Here is an 18,005-nt window from a genome sequence, read left to right on the forward strand (position 1 = left end):
GATCCCTAGGTAAAGTGTACACAGCAACAGTAAGATATGGATCAAAATTTTTACTAAAACAGTGAATAATATTTTTGCAGCATTGCATTGTACTATGGCATAATATAATCAAGAATATAGACTTTCATTTTGAGTTAAATGCAAATACATGTGCGTCTGTATTTTGAGGGTATCCTAATATGCATGCATTGTAAAATGTATTGTATAAATGTGTCTGGAGCAAAGATACACAGAGAAGTGGACAGGAGAGTTATTATCTTAACATGAATGAAATACCATCTTGTATATACTTAGTTATCTTTAATTAATGTAAAGATGGAGCATTTAGGTACCGTATTTTTCGCTCCATAAGACGCACTTTTTCCCCCCCAAAAAATGGGGGAAAAAGTGTGTGCGTCTTATGGAGCGAATACTGCAAGCCAGAAAGGAAGGAAGAAAAGAAAACTTACATTTCCAGTGTGGAGAAGGCTGCGGATCCTCCCGATAGTCCGTCCCCCGCCTATCTGTGAGGACCTAGGTATCACATGGGACGGCACCTGTCATGTGGTGCACGTCCCATGTGATAGCTAGGTCCTCACAGATAGGCGGGGGGACGGACGATCAGGAGGATCCGAAGTGCTGAAGACACCGCGCGCGGAATAAGGTAAGGCCATAGTGTGTGTGTGCGCGCTGGAGGCTATAGTGTGTGTGTGCGCGCTGGAGGCTATAGTGTGTGTGTGAGCGCTGGAGGCTATAGTGTGTGTGTGCGCGCTGGAGGCTATAGTGTGTGTGTGTGCGCTGGAGGCTATAGTGTGTGTGTCTAAGAGTGGGGATTAGTGTGTTAATATAGTGTGTGTGTGTGTGTTGGTGAGTGAGAGTGGGGGCCAGTGTATTTTGTGTGATTGAAGAGGCTAGTGTATTTTGTGTGAGTGAAGGGGATAGTGTATTTTGTGTGAGTGAAGGGGCTAGTGTATTTTGTATGAGTGAAGAGGCCAGTGTATTTTGTGTGAGTGAAGGGGCCAGTGTATTTTGTGTGATTGAAGAGGCTAGTGTATTTTGTGTGAGTGAAGGGGATAGTGTATTTTGTGTGAGTGAAGGGGCCAGTGTATTTTGTGTGAGTGAAGGGGCCAGTGTATTTTGTGTGATTGAAGAGGCTAGTGTATTTTGTGTGAGTGAAGGGGCCAGTGTATTTTGTGTGAGTGAAGGGGCCAGTGTATTTTGTGTGAGTGAAGAGGCCAGTGTATTTTGTGTGAGTGAAGGGGCCAGTGTATTTTGTGTGAGTGAAGAGGCCAGTGTATTTTGTGTGAGTGAAGGGGCCAGTGTATTTTGTGTGAGTGAAGGGGCCAGTGTATTTTGTGTGAGTGAAGAGGCCAGTGTATTTTGTGTGAGTGAAGGGGCCAGTGTATTTTGTGTGAGTGAAGGGGCCAGTGTATTTTGTGTGAGTGAAGGGGCCAGTGTTTTTTGTGTGAGTGAAGGGGCCAGTGTATGTTTTCCTCCTCTAAAAACTAGGCGCGTCTTTTAGTCAGGTGCGTCTTTTGGAGCGAAAAATACGGTACTTTGTCTATTTTCCCATGTGTCCTCCCCTGGAGGGGGACCTAGATCCTTTTTTTCAATCTCTCTCATGTTTCAGTAGCGTTTCAGTTCACTTTTTGGTAGAGGAGATTTTTCAGACTGCTGTCACAATGGAAGGGTTTCGTTGCCCGACGTGGTTGTTCCACCATATTTAACAGAACTGTTTATGACAAATACCCTCAAATTACGTAGTCATTATCTCCATAATATCCTCAGGTACAACTCTGCATTTGCCTTTGCATCTTGCAAAGCTAATATTTTAATGAAGCTAATAAACTTATCTGGCCACAGATCAACGCTGTTGTTAACATTTCCATATGTAATGTAGTGTATAAAAAAAGTTATTGCATTCTATTATTAATAAAGTAATTTAGTCATTACATTTCAGTTACTGTTGGGTTTCCCTAGTTACCAGTATTAACATGAATGATACTTGAAGTTGTACCATTAACTAGAACCTTGGCAGTCAGCTTTTCATAGAGTGCTTTTATTGCCTGAAGGAGGTACCCTGCTCCTCCCTAGTGCAAACCTATGCAGAGGTGTAAACATTAAAAATTCTGTAATAAGAAAAACAATTATTCTGAAGGTTTTGTCCCTCACCTAACAATCTGGGCAAAACCCACTTGATCATTGTGGATCAATTCCTGTAAAACTCGATTTAGGCTATTGGTTAATATTTTAGAGAAAAGTTTATTTTCTTTATTTCATAGATAAATCAGTCAATAGCTAGCATCAGTTTGGGTCTTTACCTACCTTTTGTATTCATGTATTTTTTAGCATCCAAAACCTGAGGTTACAAAAGTTCAACCTTGAGAACATTGTTGAAAAAGATTATATAAATGAGAGAGCAGGATATGACTAACAATTTGGTAATACACTGCATAGAAACCATCCAGACCTAGCATCCTTCCAAACATCTGGTCCTTTATTGCCTTGGATATCTCTTCAATGGGGATTTACCTTCCCAAATGTTGTGCTCTAAATCTATTCAGTGCAGGAAGATGAAATTCCAAAAGCAAGCATTAATTTTCTCTACTAAACACTGGAGGTAAATTGACATGTTTGGGGAAATAAAGAGTTTTAGTTGGATTTCAATTTTCAATAAAGAAAAAGTAGTACGAAAGGGATTTTGGGGCAGTCTTATTTAATATGGGTGTTTTTTAAAAATAAAAATATTTATTCATTTTTACACATTTGGTATAATAGGGACCCCTTAAAAATGATGTTGTGATACCCTGGTGTGGTAGAGTTGCCACTACTGTGGGAACCGATCTTTATCATTAACCACAACGCAAGGGTTCCGGGAAGAGTCCCAGTGCCATTCAGAGCAGGGCTTCTTGTCTTTGACACACACAAAGGGTTAGGGCATGTGCTGATCAGGATGGGTCTGGTTTCAACTATGACTGGGGACCGTAGGCTGCAGGTCTCCCTGTTGGTAGGGAGAACTTGATTAGTCTGGATTCCACTCCAGGAGGGGAACCCCACAGGTGTCCCCATGTTTTGGGTTTAAACCAGCTCAGGTATAGTACTCTCACTGGTTAAGCATTTTAGAGAGGTGAAAAAAATAATTATATTTATAGATAGAGCAGTCTTCATCATCAACTGCCAAACTTGGGCCGGCCTTGGGAAGGTGCAAAATTTAGCATCAGTATTTAGTATGTTTAGCTAAAAATTTGTGAGGAACACATTTTTACGTTGAGCAAATAGACTTACATCCAACTCTAAATGAAGCCATTTATAAATGTAAAAGAAAAAATGTGGACTCTGCCTTCTTTATGTGCACCAATGTGCCTACTCATCTGCCACTTGGGGGGAGAAAAATAAAGGTCTGCATCTAGTTTTTGCAGAAATAGCTGAAAATATGAACAATGGAAAAAGTAAGCCACCACTTTGAAAAGTCAATTCTATTTACGCTTAAGGACCTTTATTCATTTAACCTTTCCCATCATTCTGCTAAAGTACTGCTTGGTTTAGCATTATTTGCTTCATAGGTCTTAAATTAATCATGAATAAGGTCTTTATTACATGTGGTAAGACCAGAAATTAAGTCCTTTTTTACAGTGTAGAAAAAGGTTGAGCGCACTTCAGTAAAGGAGGGAGAACCACTGTTAAAGCACTCTTTGTTGATGCAAGACTCTGTACACTGATGCCAAATCCATACTCGGCAAGAACGCCTCCAAATAAACTGTACATTTTTGCACCCCAACAGATGTCGCCATCTTGGTCTGCAAAGCCATGCGCTTCATCATAAAACTGCATTGCACAAAACTGAGCTTATGATATTACAAAAGAGCAGATTGCACATATGTACTTTCATCTGTAAATGTGCATTTGTGTGAGGCTTAAAAGACATCAGGCTATATTTACTAAACTGCCTATAGCAACCAATCAGATTTTAGTTCTCACTTATTTAGTACATTTTACAAAATTACAGCTAGAATCTGATTGGTTGCTATAGACAACATCTCCATTTTTTTCAAACCTGCAGTTTAGTAAATATACACCATTGTCTTTAATCTATAAAGTTGATATGATCAGCAATTCCACCAATAAACACTAAGTAACAAAATGGAGAGAGATATACCATTTTTATACTAATTAAAAATACGGAGAGCCATATACCCTCTTTACACTAAAGGGTAATTCAATTCCCCCCGAAGTACCGTCGCGTTATAGATACTACCGTTATTACGGTAATATTAACCCAGATTTCTGCTCACAGCTCCCTGAGCTGCGAGGAAAAAGCTGGTGTTAGAACTACCGTAATAACGGTAATTACGCGCACTATTACCGTACTAATGGTAATAGTTTTAGCTCGGTGGTACTTCGGGGGGAATTGAATTCCCCCCTAAATGTCTGTGGGATGCTACGTGCTCTGTCGAAAAAAAGCTGGTATTCTACTCTGTCTTCAAAAAAATGTTTCCTATATCAAACTCTGTGAATGAATGGAACTACACTCATTAAACTGTGCACTACATCCCTCATACTTTGTAACTAATATAGAGGTAAAACACCCAAATACCCATAACTAAAACAAACTGTGCAGCAAAACATCAGAAAAAATGTAATATATATAATCTAGACAGAGCTAATAATTAACAGCTATGGAAACAATTATTTATCATGACGTCTGTGCTACTGGACGGTTCATCACCGGGCATTACACAACTAAGCAGTATAGATTACATTTTTATAATGATATATACCCTTGTACAGCTATTCACCTTTATCACTATAATAAATATAGATTACAACCAAGGAACAGCGATGGACTTCATTTGTCAAGTTTCTTAAAGCACATTTTCTGACAAAAATTTTACACTTCCAGGAATGTTACTAAATTATTGCTAAACTGCCTTCTTGCTACAGGTTTTGCAGTCAAGGAAAGCTGAAGATCCCTAACCCTTTCACTGCCAAAGGTCCTTCCATATGAAAACTGCAAGTGCATGTTGACAAAATGAATTTAATAAAAATAATTGCATGCATCACATTGGTGTCAATTAGTTTGCCTGTGATGATACATTAATAAGATTATTTATGTGAATGAGCCCTGAGTGGAAAATGGTATCTAGCAAAGCCCCACAGTAATAAAAAAAAAACATTTAATTGTTCTGGTAAAACATTTCAAGCGCCATTATGCTGGCAGAGTTTACCCAGCTTAATCTACAAAAAGCATATCATAATGGTTATGTGGGCCTGATGAAGAGTACATAAATAATCTATTCTTTAGGTTTCATTTTACAACATATAACAGATTAAGCCACAATTGAATTAACACACTGATTGGGAACACACCATCCTCCCCCCATCTGGGACTATTGTAAATACCAGATAATCAGGTTTTTGGAGCATTTGGTCAGTAATTAACATATGAATGCTGTGAATGGTTCCTGTAAAAGGTAGTCTCGCCCACAAGAAGGGTTTTACACAGGATTCAAAAATAGTTCTGTCTCTTCATGCTTGATCCCCAGACTGAGAGGACATGCTGCTTTTGCTCCAAGTGAGCATGCAGGGAAGTGAAAAACCTCATGGGCTACAAAGGCCCTGACTAGTGTGAATGATGGAGTTTGAATGGAATGAAAGGTAAGTGAGTGAGTATGGATACATAAATGTTACATGAGAATGAATGATTATTTGTTGTAAGTGATATGAAAGTTTGAATACAGGTGGTAAATGTGATTGGAAAGATTTTGGTTTGGTATGGACAGAGTTACATAAATGCATGCCTTGTTGGGATAGATTGTTGGTTTAAATGAAAGCATTTATGTTATACATAGTTCTGTGGTTCAGTATTGGTTTCATGACTTGTAATAATGTTGCAATGCTGTGATTCCTGTAGTGCTGTACAATTCTTGGAATTCCTGTTGTGTTTGGGATAGATTGTTGATATAAATGGAGGCGTTTGTGTTATATATGGTTCTGTGTTGGTTAAGTTTTGGTCATGGAAGCATTGGTGTTATACATAGTCCTGTGTGGTTCTGTGTTGGTTTAAAACTGTAATGGAGTTTTTGAATGGAAATAGTATGCGTTATGCAGTTTAATGTAAATGCATAGAAAGTGATGGATTATTCAAGAAGTGATCAGATTGTTAAATATAACGTTTTGTTGGACAATTGGTTTAAAGGGTAGTTTGTGGATCTGAATCTCTGAGTATGTGGCTAGAATAACATGTGTTAAAAATGGCCGTTGGACTTGAGTGAGATGTGTGCATGCTTGTCTGTATGGATTCCCCCCTCCCCCTTTACTACACAATGCATTCACATACACATAGCTTAAAACACACACACACACACACACACACACACACACACCTTTAGACATTAGCCAAACCACACACACAATTACTTATACATTTATAGAACAGGATATTAATGTTATATGGCACCAAAATCTATATTTTGTGTAAAATATTGTTACGCTGTTTATTTGTTCTATAATATAATACAAGACACTTTAAATGAAGTTGCTGTGGTTATTCTTGAAGCTTGTCGATTTAAGGGAATAATAAGAATGATGTTTCTTGGGTCAATTTAGAAATACCTTTGTGAGGAGTTGGTTGACGGTAATAGTCATATATATAACGGTATTAAATGGTCACATACATACATCTGCCAGAATATTAAGGAGATTGAAACCCATAAGGAGGAGACAATCCTTCAACAGGGCCAATATATCTTCAAGCCTGCCCCTGAGAGTTCTGAGTTTCACCTTCTTAAGTAAACTGTATATAGTTTAATTTCCATGAAAGTACTGCAATGCTGCCCTTGATTGTGAATCTGTGTTATTGGAAAGCGATGTTGTAGAAGAAAAATAAGAAATTGGAGTGGACTAGAAAAAAGAAATGTCTCTGCTTTACTTAATGCTTTAGTGAAATAAGCAGTTTTATTAATATAACAGGAGATGCTTTGTGCACACATGTAAGGGATCCACAAATAACTTAAGGTTTCTTATTGGAATGACAGGTATGAGTCTACATAGCAAAAGGATGCTGGTAGCTAGGTAACAATTCTCAAAGGGGACTACATTTTGATCTCCAAATCAGGCCCTGAGCTGCAAGTGCTTTCTCTACAGCTTCATTACCCAAAAGTAGGGACAACACAGATGCCCTTACACACTGCTGTCCACAAGGGTGGTTTACAGGTATCTGGTGTAACGTAGGATATACTTGTTTCTATATAAGTCACTGAATGTTTTTAGCTCCTGCTCATCCTAACATGACAGTACCATGACAGCTATACATACTATCTTGCAGTGATTTACAAAGCCAGAACAAAACATTCAAATATTTTCTTCCCTGAGTGTTAAATGCTTTTTTGAACTGGTATCTCCATGTTGTAGGTAAGGAAATCTCAAGTTGTCATTACAAAAAATATTAGGTACTGTGTCATGTGAGGCAATTCTCGCTGGATTTAATCATCTCCTTGAACTCTAATAATCTTGTGGCACTGGCATAACAGCCCCTGCAGTAGGTGGGAGGTCCCGGGTTCCCGAAGAGAAGGGTGCACGGTGGATGCCGCTGGGCAATATTATATGGATATCCCCTTAATGGATATATTATAGAGTGGGAGATCCAAAACACCAGAGATACCTCAAAGAAGGAGGCACCATAAGAGGCGGGAACGAGGCAGCTATCACAAGGACAAAAACAAAAAAAGGGTAAGAGTCCCCACCTCATAGCAATCCCTGCAAAGGTGAAACACTGAGAAGAAGGGCTAGGGGACCCCAACAGCCAAACCCCCAGGGCTAATACATTAAGAGGAGAAAATAGAGGAGAGAAGGCGCCATTTAAAGAACCTCCGGAGCAGTGCCCCCATGGTCGGAAATTTAACTCATCATCCCAGTGCTGTAAGGCAGAAGTGCTAACCACTTAGCCACCTTGCTGATGGTTCATTCCAGATACACTCTTGCACATGACAACACCAGTAGAGCTGTCATATAGAACACACTAATTCAGGCACACTGAAATGTTGCGTTTAAATATAATACGCCCACCCCCCCAAAGATATCTCCCAACTCTACCTCTCCTCAAGATCTGCTCATCCATCCTCGAGCTTTCCCTGAAAACACACCTCTTTAGACATACTTCTCAAATTCCCAAACCACCTTCTTAACAATCATAGGCTATTTTATGCAATTACCACCCCTCTACACAGTTCACACAAAATATACTTTTATTCTCTGTGTATACGCCCACAAAACTAATGACCTCCAAACAAACACTGGCGTGTAACATGATCACATAGTACCACTTTTCCAATAAGCAATCTGTGGTACTTTATGCCTTATGCATCAAACTCCAATGTTCCTACACATTATAAGCAGACACTCTTAACTCCTTATTTGTTTGGCAATACAAAGGCTATTGTATTTCTAAGCTTTTTCCCATTTTAAAGCGCTGCAAATTATGCTGGCACAATATAAAAATTGTTAATAAAAATAATAATCTTTGGTTTACACCATTTTCCCTTTAATTAAACAAATCTGTTGATACTTGCTGACATTGTTTAAGTATCAGATATATCTGCTGTAATAAGGCAAATGTGCTTGTTGTTTATATGCTGAAGTAATGACACAAATTTGTTTTTGGCATTTTATAGCTTAAATTGAACACACAAAGTTGTAATCACAAAATTAAAACTTACCCTTCTCCCCCAACTTTTGTTATTTTTAGCCGAAAGTCCACTGAATTCATGTTAGGTGGCTTCCATTTCAAAATGTCATCACAACGACCTCCTTTGTATTTCTAGAAGAATCATAACAATAAAAAAGTATATTATTAAAAACAAAGTGTAGATTCAATGCAAATCTAACCTTGGACTACTGTGTGTCCTTGTGTATCATTCTAAAAGCTTTCCAGACACAATAAGCAGAATTGTAACATTCATTTTAGTTTTAAATTCTTTGCAAAGGAGCAGGATAAACAAATGGGGAGAAAAACATATTACAACACCCACATTGTGGAAGGTATGCATTTATTAAAAGAAAAACAAAGAAAAAAAACTGCTCATTTAATATTCATCTTCTTTAAATTGAAACCCAATAAAAAACTGAAACATAGAGCAACCAAATGGTTATTTAAAAAACAAACAACTTAATACTCACTGTGGAGTATTACATACATTGCAACATTCACAGAGCATTAAATTATTAAACTTGCAATATAATTATTTGGGCATGTTGGAAAATTCAGGAGGAAGATAGAACATACATGACAATAATGGCTGTCATTATCCAACTTCAACAACAGGTCCAGGTGTAATTCAGAAGTGATTTGGTACTGTACCACAATCCAAATGCCAGAGCACACCTAATATGACCACCTTAAGTTTAAAGCTGGCCATATACAAAAACAGATGATGATGCCGATTCCAATCACATTACGCCAGCATAATACCATGTTAAAGGTCCGTTGGGTCAAAATACACACATGTATACATACATACACACACACACACACACATATATATATATATATATACACACATACATATATATACATACATATATATACATATATACATATATATATATATATATATATATATATAATGGATATATTATAGAGCGAGAGATCCAAAACACCAGAGATACCCCAAAAAAGGAGGCACCATAAGAGGCGGGAGCGAGACAGCTATCACAAGGACAAAAACTAAATTAGGATAAGAGTCCCCACCTCATAGCAATCCCTGCAAAGGTGAAACACTGAGAAGAAGGGCTAGGGGACCCCAACAGCCAAGCCCCCGGGGCTAATACATTAAGAGGAGAAAATAGAGGAGAGAAGGCACCATTTAAAGAAATATATATATATATATATATATACACATACACACACACACACACATACATATACACACACACACACGTACATATTTACATACAATCACACGCCTTAGGACTGAAACAACTTGCAGGAATTTCACAAAGTGCACCAAACGTGTCAGTTTGATAAAAGTGCTGCACACCAAGGCATTGCGTTAAAGTCTGTGGAGTTACATAATCTGTCATTCAACCATCTTACCGTATTCTATATAGCAGTGAAGTGTGTGTTAGTCTGCATTTTGTATATGTGCACTCATAAAAACTCAAATAAATACACAGAAGCATTTTCAGTAAATGGAAAAAAACAGTTTCAAATACAGAATTTGTACAGAATATGAGAAGTCCAGGTTTCAAAGATGGTTAATTGTGCAGAGTTGCTGAGAGAAATAATCCAACATCAAATAAAGCTTATTATATTACCTTTTGGTTATTATAATACATTTCAAGCATATAGCAGGCAAAAAATACAAATCTGGAACAGATATTAAAATAGAAACATATAGTACATGGCATAAGGCTGTGTTTAAAGGTTAATATGACTCAAACAATTTTCAGTGTCTATTATTAAACAACTGGATACAAATTCAGTTAATAATAACAAAAAAGCATACGAAGACAAACGGTTTTACAAAAAAAACAAACCCCATTAGAAACAATTGTTGTGTAATCAGAGACCTCTGTGTAAAGTGCACTACATTGGCAAACTAATAATTTGCAATATTATGGGTTGTGTAAGAATAACTATTCTTCGCAAATTTGACTAATAACCATTAAAAAGTAACCAACTCCATGACCTTCATTTGATTTATTTTAGTCTAGGTACATTACAGCATATCAAATATAGCACAATCTAGTAAAACAGGTACGGTAGTGTGTGTAGAGGGGAAAGGACTGGACCACTCTGGAGACACAGACATCACTTTGGGAAATGTATCCAATAAGCTGACACCCGGGTGCATTTTGTTCTGCAATATATGCACACAAGTAACAGCTGTAATCTTCGCATAATATTATCAGCAATTAATAAATAATGTGTGTGAGCAGTGTGATGGGTAATAAAAATAATGCAGAAGTCAGAACACTTTAAAAGAATAGATGGGGGGGGGGGGGGGGGCTGGTTTACCGCTTTTCAGTATATGTAAATGATTTGTCTATCTAAAATAATTTGTAATGCCCACTCTGAGCCCTACAGGGTGAGAATGACACCCAATGTGCTTTGAGAATAAGTGCTACCCCTCCGACTCTGACTGCAATAGACTGGACCTGAGCCCCAGAGACATTACAATGGCAGGGACAGTAGGGATCGATACATTATTGGAGCATGCAATAAGTAGCAGGAACAACATTTTAAATTTGCTAGACAAAGTAGTGAGTTTTCCTCAAGTAGTAAGTACTTGTTTTTTTGGGAGATTTATGTAGGTAAAACTACTTGTTTATTAAGAAAACGATTACTGTTCTTACTAAAGATATAAAAACTACAAATAGAGGTAAAAAAAACCAAAACTGCTACCTACCCGAGTACTACAATATCTGCACATCCAGATTGTGAGACTAAAATATATTCTAAAAGAAGTGAATATAATGGATGTCTAAGCTTCAAACACGAAGTGCTATGTGCCATGAGAATATCTACCAGCCCTAAAGGATTCTTTCATGAAACACGAGAGCAGGAATACCTTCAACTCAGAAACAGATGACGCAACAGTGTCAAGCAGTCACACAGTCCTGAAAGCTCTTATATCAGAATCATGGTTATATAAATGGCAAAAAAGGTTGTATACTATTAGTGAAGACTCTATTAATACAGCAGAATAATATAAATATAGCACACATCTATCGATGATTCACAAAGGGAACTGTGTCATAAAAGCACTGTATGAACTATCAGAATGTCTTCTCTTTAGCAGTCATCTCCTGCTCCTCTACTAGTCAAATATTTGCCCATTGGAAAGAAAAAACAAATCGGATCAAGGAAAATATGACACAACTACATATATAGCATATTTAATGTTGCTTGAGGTAGGTTGCCATGACCTATTTAGCACTGACAAATCATTAAATATATTACAGATTCCCTGTGGATTATTATATATCCGACTTCTACTAAATTCTACTTTACAAAAGCTGGCTCCATAATATTTGTCTCCCCACAAAGTAAAGCTGCCTGCACAACTGAAACAGAATAGTAACCCTTATTAATAGATTACCAAGACATTACGTTTTATAGCGAATGCTTAATCATTTCCATGTCGGTGACAATTGGGATGTCCCACAGTAGATTGCACAAGATTAATGCCTATTTAAATAGTAAAGATAACGTTCAAACTCTATTAAATGTAATAAAAAAACAAAACACTCAACTGTACTTATTTGTCCATTGCATCCAGGAGGTATGGCCACTTGTGACAAGCACAAAATTCAGCTTCTACAAAACCCTCTGGAACATAACGTTTATGTAAGTCATGGAGTAAGTACTTGTTCATTATTTTGTCCAAGCCCATCATTTCATAATGGCTTTATTAATACACAATTTACAGACAATAGTAATGTAATTAAAAGGAAATGCAATATTTACTGAAGCTGTCTAGTCTAACCCTCTCAGCAGGTGTAATACAGTCACTGAATGCAGCATGCAGTTTCTGATGTTTACCAGAATATTTAACTCTGCATATTGCCTTTATTTCTTTACATGTAATTTTTGGATTTAGGTGTCAGTCTTTCATTTGTTATCTATGCAACTCACTAAAGAACGTGTTAAAATCCAGAAAATAAAACATATGGTTGCTGTCTCTTAATTTATCTGCAGCTAAACCAAAAGCTTTATAATGGAGTGTATATTTCTCAGATTAACAGAAGCAGATGTTGAATTTTACATAATAAAACACATTCTTTAGTACTAGATTAAGATATATTTGAATTAATGTTTTACTGCAAGTGAACGCTGAATATACCTCATTATAAAGCCAACTGGCAAACTCCTCAGCAGATAGATAACCATTTCTACAGCATAATGCTACACATTGAAAAAGAAAAGAGAAGGCCAGTACAATATAAAAATCAAAATATTGTAGTATATAGTTCAAAGTAAATATCATAACGGAAAAGGCTCAACGAGTCATAAGTACTGGTAGTAATACAGTGCTTTCCATAGTGCTATATTGTTGATAGTTTTCTTCGCCCACAATCATATAGCTTTAGCCATATTTGGTTTAAACATTTGCAATACATTACAATTTTGTGTTTTACATTAAAACAGTGTTTATGTTTTCCAACAGGGTTGTTCAACTATTTTTTTATTTTATTTTTTACACAAGGAGGGTGGTGGGAGTACTTTATTGGTACTCATTAGCTCACTATTACCTGTATTTAATATTGTACATTCCAAATCAGACACAATTCAAAATACAATTCTATTGTGTTCCAAAGTGCTAAATTACAATACTTATTTAAAAGCTAGAGTTAAAAGCCCTTCACCTAGCAACAACAGGGTGTTCTGGAAAATGCTGTGAGCCTGGCCACAATGGGTCATGTTCCAGTCCATGGGCTGTTTGTTAAACAACTATGTTTTACATAATTTTCTAGAATGTATAGTAATAGACATTCATTGCTGTTACAAGAAGATCACTATATTTACAATATTAATTATTTGAATCTACTGGCGTAAAATGCACGACTCAAAAGGTCAAGCAGACATTAAAATAAATAACTATACTAAAAAGCAAAGCAAAGAGGAACTGAACATTGTAAATGTGCTATGTTCATTTTAATTTTAAATAAAATGATCATACTCCACAAGCCAGCAGTACACTTTTACCAGTCGATGCCTTGGCATACCATAATGAGAGAGCGAGATGCTGCGCTAGATAGAATAATGGCTGCATTCTATTTAAAGATCCCATTAAGCTGCTCTATCAGAAAGTCAGGTTGAGTGACATGCACAAATATACTGTTAATATCTAGCTTCATTTAAATAATGAGAGCGTATATTCGCTGAGATTTTTAATATCAGCAGGCACACAACCTTTAAGTAAGAACTTTGTTTTTTTAAAGTTTCACTAGCTGAATACCATTTAAAGCAACTCCACACTTATTGCAGCCAAGGTGGCTCCATGCTGTTGTATATTTCAAAGTGATATGTCATTCTTAGTCTACAGAAGGGGTCACTTTTATATACCATAAGGCCTGGAAGGGGTAAAGCTTTTTCTGTTAAGCAAAATTAGTTGTCTTAGTAACAAAACTAAAAAAAATGGGAGGAGGTTTCTCCAAGGGTTCAGCCCACTCATGTTACAAAACAGTGTTGCTTTACCTACCACAGTAAAACCTATCTGAACTTCTAAAAGGAATTAATATAGGATCGAAAAGCTGGTAATCCAATCATCATTATTAATACTGTTTAGAGGGTTAATAGAATACCCTTTGCTCAAATCTAGTGAAAAACTTATGAAATCACATATGTTAAGCAGCAAAAACTATGTATTGTCTACAACACTGTTGGCTGTATGCATAGGACCTATAGAGCAATATTTGCAACCAATGGGATAGTCTTACTAGCATTTGTTGGGATGATAAATGGTAAGACTGACACAAAAAAGCGGCATGCAGAAAGCTCTGTGCATCCGGTCACTTAGGGGATTGGTGGTTAGAGGTATGCCCTGACATACACTACTAATGCTGTATAAGGATCATTCAGATGTGTAATTGTATCAAAATTGCACTAAATATGATGTGCTTTACTTACCAAAAAAGCCCCATTCAATGCATTGCAAAAGTCATATATAAAACATCAACACACATGAAAATAAGTAAGAGATTATATGAAAGCTACTATTTTGGTAATAGAATTAGTGCAGAGGAAAAAATGCAGTTGCCACAGTGTGGGGAAAAAAAATAATTTAAAGCATATAGGAAAAGCAAATAAATAACAATGCCGTTTAAGGCAGACCACTGTTGGACTGAAAAGCAAATGTTAAAATGTTTTACTTGCACTCCAACAAAGGACACAGAAAAAAGAGTTAACATATAGGAAGAACTGTCTTAAGCTACAAAAACAGGAATTAACAAGAGAAATAACACATATAGAAAGAACAACATTGGATCTGCACAAATTCCAAATGGCTGAGAAAACAAACACCAGGAAACTGTGAAAAGGCTAGTCAGACACAATCTATCAAGTGAAAACCTGCGCAAGCAACAAGTTAAATCAATGTCTCTAGCCATTTCACGTCTGAGTAAAGATATCTAAACCCTAACACTGCTCGATCAATTCTTCCCCACAGATCAACCCAAGACAAAACCGCTCAATACAATGTAAAAACTCCACTCTCATTCTCCACAAATTCAATACTATTTCTTTGCTTCCCATCAGGCTTCAACATTTTTCTTTGCGCAAAACCCTTTTTTTTTTTCTTACATATTAACAAACAAGGAGGTAGCTATAACAAAACAAATCATCATAGTGCTGAAGTCTTCAGTGCTGCAGAAGTTGTTACATAGACTCCTATTTATCATTCAGCACCATTAGTCTGGTATCACATAAGCTGTAAAAGGTAAGGTAACAGCCTTTCTAGATCTGGGTGATGTACTGGAAGCTCCAATTACAAAAAGCCATTTTTAAATGTTTGTGCGCTAATTGAATAGGGCTGAGTGACCAACATTTGCAGATAAAGCAATACGCTTCCTCCACAGGATTTGAGGGTTGAAAGCCGCTTAATAGTTCTAAAAAGATCATATAGAGTAGGTGCATTTATAATTAATCATGTGGAAGCATCACGGCAATAGCAATCATATTTACATGACACAAGTTGGACAGAATTAGCTCTGAAGACTATCACATTACAAAGGGAATTAGACACTAGAACTAAATATTTATAAGTCTCGCAGAAACCAGACACCTTTTTTCATCAGACTAAACATGGATTAAAATATCCTAGAAAATCACACTCAAATAAGTAATTACAGAGTGATGAACCAAAATCACATTCCAGCGTGCAGCCATGAAATATACAAATTAAAATAATTGCAAAGCTATATTTACTGTATATATGCATAATTAAATTCAACTGGAATACACCTGTCTCCTCAAGACAAACAATTCTACGCTTAGAAAATGAAATATGTGCAAATAAGCAGAAGTAACCATTATGTTGTGCAGATGAAATCTTTTTACAGCTGTGTACTTGGTACATAGGTACAAATGTGTTAATTCATTTCTAAAATGAATTTAAGATAAACAAAGCATACTGTCCCAGGCACACAAGCAAACTAAAATGGTCTCAAACTGTATTCCCTTTTAAAATTAATTCATGGTACATACAAAATGGCCAATAATACAGTATTCTTATAAATTCATATTACTATACACTGCAGACTAACACACATTAATATTCCCTGTAGGGGTAGGGAAATTATACAGTAAGCTCCATTGGGGCAAGGAGAGATGTGAAATATTAGATATTTTCTGGACAACACTGTGCATTACGATCGGTAAAAAAAAAAAAGTTAATAAATGTAATACATGTCCTCTGGAAGATGCAAATTACAGGTATAAAAAGAAGGTAGGCATAACATGATGACATCATATGCAATATTTAGGATGATGGCATATTGTGTCCCTGCCCAATAAGATGGGCACAGATGATGATGCCATTTGTGGTATTACAGCATTTCCATGTCAATCTTGCAGGAGAATTGCCTGCTTTCTCAAGAGGCTGGAAAGTCTCCCATCTCCACCCCTCCTTCAAGTCAGGCAGCTAAGCAATTAGTAGGTGGCTATTTCACATACTTAGAATCAGAACTTTAGTCATACTTGCCAACCCTCCCGGAAAAGTCCGTGAGACTCCCGCATTTTGAGAGAGTGTGGCAATCTCCCGGATCTGCCCACTTCACCATGAAGTGCCCTCTTCCTGGTGAAGTGGGCAGAATTAGATCCCAAACGCAGCGATTCCCGGTGAATAGTGCGTTTGGCCCCGCCCCCCGCTGTCAAATGACGCGCATTTTGGAGCCCCGTCCCCCATCACGCCCACCTCCCCCGGCAGGCTCCCGGAAACCAACTTACTAAAGTTGATAAGTATGACTTGAGTGTAGTTTGTTGTCACCATTGTTAGTTATGTGTTATTCAAACATGCAAGAGGTATATTAATTCAAATGCAGCTAACATGTTATGCTGCACTTTACAGAGATCATTTCACCATTTGCAACAGTACTTGACAAAGAACAGCTCAGAATCTTGAATCAATACTCACATTCCACTATGTACTGGGCATATTTAGTAGCATATATTAAGATATATTAGTGGGCTTTTCTAAAAGTAATTATGACATCAAACTTGTCAATGCAATATGACAGAGCACCCTTAAATGTAAGATGACGTCCAGTCCTCTCAGTCTGCTTTATGAGGAACTTTAAGGAGTCCTGGGAACGGAAAAACTACAGTCACTTGCGCAGCGATCGTTTCCCCTGCTCCAGCTCTCTATATTGGATGCACAACCTATCAATCTACACAGACACAAAACTCACAGAGCAGAGAGAAGTCTTAGAAGTAACAGCTCACCGAACTACTGCATATAATTGTACTTCAGTCCCTGTCTCTATATTCAACACTAGAATTGTACTGTGGTCATGAGAATATTGGTCTGCATTTTAACTCTGACCACTAGAATAGATTTTACATTTTTATTAAATAATGTATTATCAATGTAATTTAAAAAGAGTCAGATAGCCTGAGAAAATTTCAAATTATGGGAGTCTATGTATGATAGCATTGGTTCTCAGGTCAAAATGAAACACACCATAGGGTACCTAGTCATGAAGGACGAGACATTGAATGTACTGCCATTTAAAATCATGGCAGCTGAGGTGTATTGGGCCCTATTCTTTAGTTTGCCAACTGGGGCCCATATATAAAAAGGGGATACCTTTGCATTAAGCAATACATCAATTAATTTGTTAGAAGATGTAGGAAATAAACTCATCACCTGATCCCAAAATAGACAAACATAAAATTAGAGTTTAGTCAAGCAATGAACACTAACAATTGCAAAACGAAAATAATATTTATATTTACAGAATCCATATGTATCAGATATGGAGATATGCTTAGCCCTAGCCTACAAACAGATACCTTTTCTCCTTATTTT

The 18,005-nt window shown here is 36.9% G+C and overlaps 1 protein-coding gene across 1 annotated transcript in view; it reads right to left on the minus strand.

The window, feature by feature from the left end:
• Positions 1-18,005, minus strand: part of RNGTT (RNA guanylyltransferase and 5'-phosphatase) — a 239,684-nt gene that overhangs the window by 57,132 nt on the left and 164,547 nt on the right. Inside the window, exon 13 of the mRNA XM_075202759.1 lies at positions 8,694-8,794. Coding sequence (XP_075058860.1) covers positions 8,694-8,794 — 101 coding nt within the window. The remainder of the gene's footprint in view (positions 1-8,693; positions 8,795-18,005) is intronic.

This window comes from Mixophyes fleayi, chromosome 3 (genome assembly GCF_038048845.1).
Source record: "Mixophyes fleayi isolate aMixFle1 chromosome 3, aMixFle1.hap1, whole genome shotgun sequence".
Taxonomy (NCBI): Eukaryota; Metazoa; Chordata; class Amphibia; order Anura; family Limnodynastidae; genus Mixophyes; species Mixophyes fleayi.